This window comes from Marmota marmota, unplaced genomic scaffold (genome assembly GCF_001458135.2).
Source record: "Marmota marmota marmota unplaced genomic scaffold, marMar, whole genome shotgun sequence".
In the NCBI taxonomy this organism is placed as follows: Eukaryota; Metazoa; Chordata; class Mammalia; order Rodentia; family Sciuridae; genus Marmota; species Marmota marmota.
The window spans coordinates 29,218,438-29,224,882 of NW_026000229.1; the positions used below are offsets into that span (position 1 = coordinate 29,218,438).

At 32.7% G+C, this 6,445-nt stretch overlaps 1 protein-coding gene across 3 annotated transcripts in view; it reads right to left on the reverse strand.

Moving 5' to 3' along the window:
- The window catches only part of Usp8 (ubiquitin specific peptidase 8), a 55,902-nt gene that overhangs the window by 10,293 nt on the left and 39,164 nt on the right, over positions 1–6,445 (reverse strand). For all 3 annotated transcript variants that reach the window (XM_015480674.2, XM_048793510.1, XM_048793511.1), the window contains one exon: positions 2,787–3,371. In XM_015480674.2, the coding sequence (XP_015336160.1) occupies positions 2,787–3,371 (585 nt within the window). The remainder of the gene's footprint in view (positions 1–2,786; positions 3,372–6,445) is intronic.

Sequence of the window (6,445 nt, forward strand, 5' to 3'; positions counted from 1 at the left end):
TTTTTTTTTTTTTTTTTTTTTTTTTTTTTTTTTTTTTTTTTTTTTTTTTTTTTTTTTTTGAGATGTTAAGGATTGAAATCAGGGCCCTCTAGCATGAGCTACCCTCCAAATCTTTTCCAATTTTTTTTTTACCCCCAGTGGACTACTTAATTTCTTCAAATATCCTCTAAAGTTTCTCTAAAAGTTCCTGTCTTTAGAATTTCACTTTCTGGTTGTCCTTTCATCTTAATAGGCTATAAAATAGTAAAAGTTACAGAAGTGAAAGAAAATTTTACCTTTGTCCCAATATAATCCAATTTACCACTAGCTAATACAATCAAAGTCAGTAGACTAAAAATGTAAAAAGGAGAAAAAAATTAGGCTTCTGAAAAGTGTATTTTACTTTACTGCCAAATTCAAAACAGATATTGTTAAGGCCATTTACAATTTCCTAACACTGAAGAGAAAAAGCTAAAAAAACCTGATGGATCAGTGAAAAAGAAAACAAATTATGAAAATAAAATAATTTGTGAAGCTGTAGTTTACAGTATATAATTCATGATCATGTATATTCAGCATAACCTCACTGGACTCTAGTCTTTTATTTAAATCCCATATGATTTTGGTTACTCTGAAAGGGGTAATGCTCCAAAAAAATTTAAAATATTAAAGAGAATGAAGAGAATACAGCATTTAAAAAATATTTATTTTTTAGTTGTAGTTGGACACAATACCTTTATTTCACTTATTTATTTTTATGTGATGCTGAGGAATGAACCCAAGGTCTCGCATGTGTGAGGTGAGCATTCTACCACCTCAGCCCCGAGAATATAGCATTTTATATAGACCAAATTAAAAAATGCAAAATCCATTTTTTATCTTCTATAACATTATAAGTTCTTCTAAGAATTCATCTTATTTTTAAAACAACTATAAAAAACCCTTTTGATTAATTTTAACAAAATTTATTCTAGAATAAATTACATATTGCTTCTACTTTTAAAAGGAGCCCATAAGCCAGGCGTGGTGGTGTATGCCTGTAATCCAAGCTATTCGAGAAGCTGAGACAGGAGAATCGCGAGTTCAAAGCCAGCCTCAGCAAAAGTGAAGCACTCAGCAATTTAGTGAGACCTTGTCTCTAAATAAAATATAAAATAAGGTTGGGGATGTGGCTCAGTGGTTGAGTGTCCCTGAGTTTAATCCCCAGTAAACCCCCCACCTCCCAAAAAAGGGGAGACAAGAATGCAATCTTTGCTTTTTTCAATGTGTTATAGGGAGAGTAAAAACTATGTCATAACAAAAACTGTCATAATCTGAGGGCTATTTAGATTTTTAGGGATATTTGGTACCTATATTAAATGACCCTACAAATATGAATGCTTTAAGTTCTTTTTTTAATATTTTTTTTAGATGTTGATGGACATTTATTTTATTCACTTATTTATATGCAGTGCTGAGAATTGAACCCATTGCCTCACACATGCTAGGCAAGGTGCTCTATCACTGAGCCACGACCCCAGCCCCTGAATGCTTTAAGTTCTAAAGACTCCCTGGTCTTATTATAAGATGAAAAGAAAGTGGCATTGGAATCTCATAACCTGTGTGATTTTAGGCAAATAATTAAAGTCTAAGTTTCAGCTTCACTTGTAAACTGAATGTTTTATGGGATTACCATTATGAAACAATTAATGTTGGGAAAATATTTGGCAGATGGTAGATACTCAAAAAACAATGTTTAAATTATATCTTAAATAAGAGCTCACAAGTTCTGATCTTCCTACAGAGTCTTGGTACATGGGCATCATTTCCTTACTTTGTTTAGAACACTTTTGTACACGAGCTATATTTTTGATATTAAAAGTTACCAAGTTAAATCCAGCATCAATATGAAGTGTCAATTTTGGTAATATGCCTGAATCACTTTTGGTTGCTTTGAAGTATAGAAACTGACATTATATAAAAATGGTATTCAATTGTCTTCCATCAGAAATCATTTTTATATCAAGAAATATTTTTTATATATGTAAAAGGGGGGCTATAATTGTTCCTGCTATTATAAAAACTTATTTAGTATGTAAAAGGAAAAGATGCTGTTAACTGCATAATGGAGGAAAAAAAAGTATATTATTAGATTGAAAGCAAAAAACATCCTTCAAAATTATCAGAATCGATTTTGGGTATATAGCCAAGGGCAGAAAAAGGCAACATTAAATACAATATTATTTGAATAGATAAAGAAACAAAATGACATGGACTTGACCAAAAATATGATTATAAGCAAAGATAAATATTGGCTATTTTTAGATGCTATAATTTTTCACATGTGCTTATTAGCAGATACAAACTCATATAAATATCTGCACCTGACTTCTCCAGACTGAGAGGAAGATTATATTTCATTCTAGTCTTCTGATAGTCATATATTACATGAAAATGAAGAATGTAGCTACAGATCTCAATTATTAAAAATAGATCACATTTTATAGACACACAAAAAAAACAATGCCACTGCCAACCAATCATTTAACACATGTCAAGTGGCCTCAAAGAAGAGTAGACAAGCAAATGTGGATGGATCAGAACAAATTGTCAACCCCTAGAAAACTACTCAAAATACCTGCCATATTTACAGAATGCCACAGGTGTTATCTTTTCTCTCTCCCTCTTCAGTACCTTACATTGATCCAAGGTCCTCGTGCATGCTAAGCAAATGTCTGCCACTGAGCTATACCCCAAGCATAGTGTTATCTTTTTATACACATTTTATTTCTCATAGTTGGCAATCTGTACTGTTTGTTTCTGCTTACCTTGCCTGCACTCGAATCTCCCGTTACAGATGCAGGAGGAATATCTGCTGTTGACTTTTTCTGTACTTCTGGAGTTGGACACCTTTTCCCTCTATCCTCCACAGATTTCTTGGCATCAGAGGTTTCATGTTCACTTTTACTTTGTCTTTTTACTCCTGTTATCTCTTTGCCCCTCTTTGATGAAGTTTCTTTATCTTCTTTCTTGGCTTGTTCACTTTCTCTCTTCTCCATTTCTTCTTTTGCTTTTGGTTGATTCTCTGTGATTTCATTTTCTTCAACTTCTTGTTTCTTTCTGGCTTTTTGTTCTTGTTCTTCCCTCCTCAGTTTCTCTTTCTGTTCCTCTTGCTGCCTTTCCCGCAGTTCTTTTTCTTGTTTGTTTTTCTCCATTAGTAGAGCAGTTTCTGCATAAATACGAGCTTTTTCTTCATCTGTTAACATGGCAGTTGCAGGGGGAAATAGTGGTTTGGTGGAACGATCTGGAACAACTTTCCCATTCTGAGGAGACTGTTGCTCATGATCTGTACTTTCAGATTTTATTCTGTGATCTTCAGGCAACTTGACTGCTGGTTTTTTAGTTCGATCAACCTAGGGAAACAAAAACACAGCAAAATATTCTTTTGACAAAATTCAGGAGCATATAACCTCAGTTCCTGAAATCAAACTGTGATAAAAGAATGTCACTTTGTGGAGAGAACATCAGCCAGAATGTATTATCCATATTTATAAATTACTCAATGTCAAGATTTTTTTTTTATAAGGGAGTACTTGAAAGGGAGACAAACACCAATGACACTTAACTTTTTCTAGAAAAGATGTGTTCTGTATACAGAAGAGTTACTAATGTCTTCACACTAAAGCATAAAACCTAGATCTGACAAACCAAGACTTGAGTGTCATTTCCATGTAGCCAACTACCTATTCAGTAACTCTATGGGAATGTCACACATATACCTCAAACCCAGTGTAGCCAAAACTCGATTGATGGTTCTTATTTCTTGGATGTAACCAATCTCCAAACAGTTGTACAAACCAGAAACTTCTGAGTCTCATAATATCTTCTTGTACCCTTCTGCAGTCTGATGCCTTTCCTTGTGTATCCGTTCCTCTATTTCTGTTACAACCAGTCAAGCCCAGGCCAACATCATAACTTCCAACTAGTTGTCAATTTCTTTTGCCTGCTTCCAAACAGTTTCTCCATATTGTAGTTAGAGTAATCATTTAAAAACAAATATAACCATGTTTCTCCCCTTGCTTAAAATCCTATTTTAAATTGCTACCAATTACACTCAGATTACGTCTGAAATCCTATCGCAGCCTGTAAAAGGCCATGTCTAGTAGTCTTATCTTTGTTTAACTCTCTATTCTTAACACTCACTATTCTATACATCAGTCACACTTGCCTTTAAAAAAAACATTTTTTTTTTTTTCCCAAAGCTACCACACTTCTTCCCAACTTAGGTCTTTTGTATCAGCTGTTCATCTAGATAATACCTGCCACAACATTAAGACTTCAGTTAAATACCTCTTCCTCAGAAAAATATTCTCTGATTTCTAAATCTAGCCAACCCCTCAGTCCACCTACTGGGATTTTGGTTAAATAATTACATTTTTAAAAAATCTTTCTTCCCTTCTAAAACATGTGCTTTCTAAAAGTGTAAAGATGGTGTCTGGCACATAATCAATAAATACATTACTGAGGGAACAAATAAAATATTCCATAACAGCTTTCCAAAAAAGATAAATATACTGGGCAGGGTTGTAGGTCAGTGGTAGAGTGCTTGCCCAGCATGTGTGATGCACTTGATTTGATTCTCGGCATCACATGTAACTAAATAAAATAAAGGTCCATTTTAAAAAAGATATACTGATTAGTTTCTTCCAAGCTAAATTACAATCTAAATTTCTGATTTGATGAGTTAAGTGTTTATTATTACCTCATTTTAACAGCATATTAATCCTACAACATTGTAAGAAGTGACTCTAATATCATTTCTTGAGAATATAATGTATCGAAACAAAATTAGAACTTGTAAGAACGCTAACAACCTACATAGTGCTCTTATAAAATAAATTTTAGATGTATACCACACAGAAAATATAGCAGGAGGAATCTATTGAATAAAAAAGAAAATCATGCCTAGTTTCTCTTTACTTTCTACCTCTTCATTAAAAAGAAACCCTATTCCTTCTTTTTTCTATATATATTTCAGAATTAAATAGAAAAAAACCACTATGGAGATGGATACCAATAAAAGGTGGAGCAGGAATCAAAATAAATGTTTCTTTATATATTGGTAGCTTAATCCATTATTCCCTCAAAGCACAGCTATGATCATGCTGCTTTCAAATTTAAAATTCTCTAGTGGCTTCCTTGTGCCTTTAGGATAAAATGTAAATTTGATACACATCTCTCTTGATAATTCTTGTCTATCTTTCCAATATTAACTACCATCACACTCTCGTCTCTCCAACACAAATCCTGCCTACATGTCAAATACTTGAATTCACTGGTCCCAGAGCAAGCCCTGTGCCTTTAAGTCAGACAGTTTTCTTCTACTCTCTTGCATCTGCAAACCCTACTGAACTGTTTTAAGTTCAAATAAAATACTACTTTCTTCTCCATGAAAAGACCTCCCTGGCCCTTTTAGCTAAACTTTTTCTCCTTGTTCTGTGTTCCAGTGACTAGTAGAATAATAATGATATTCTGTCTTATGCTATTTTAAATAAGTCTCTCCTTCTAAATATCAGACAAAATACAGGTCTTAGTCATATTTATAAATTTTCATGCTGTCTTTCATACAGAAGACCCTCAGTCACGTCCTAGCCTTTCAACTAAGGTTGAATGTAGAAGATACTCAAAATACATTTGACAAATTGTACGTATTTCAGAGTCATGTTGGGACTAAAAAGGATTAGGGGTCAAATGCAAAGATTAACTTGAAAAGAAGTGCAACAATGTTAGCTGCTTTTAGAATTTTTAAAATTTATATTTTAAGAAAACTTGTTTTACCAAATTCTGTTTAATCCGACATTTTAATCTGAAATATTAAGGATGACCTTAAAAAATAAGCGATGAGGGTTGGGGATATAGCTCAGTTGGTAGAGTGCTTGCCTCGCATGCACAAGGCCCTAGGTTCAATCCCCAGCACCCCTCCAAAATAAATAAATAAATAAATAAATAAATAAATAAATAAATAAAATTAATGAACAACCTCCTTAAATTACAAAAAAAAAAAAAAACCCCAAATAAAACTACCAAATATTCTATTCATATCCTGCTTTACAAATCAATGTTACCCATTTTAAATGTGAAATACTGCTTAAAGATGTGTGGGAAAAAATTAGAAATGAATGCTAAAAAATCTTGGCCATTACCTATGAAATAGTAATCTTCCTTTAAATAGAACCTAACAAAGAAAAGGCTGCAATTTTTAATTTGACCATCTTGGTCATTTTAAAAGTTTTAAATAAATTATTGGCAAAGTGTCAAATTTAAATGCAATGGAATTAAGTTATTTTAAAACCAAAATATTGACATCACAAATTTAAGTGGTGTGTAAGCCAAACTATTGGGGAAAATTAGTTTCCTCTAAATCAGCCCTCCATATCCATAGGTTCTACATGAAAGGATTTTTTTTTTTTTTTTTTTTTTTTTTTTT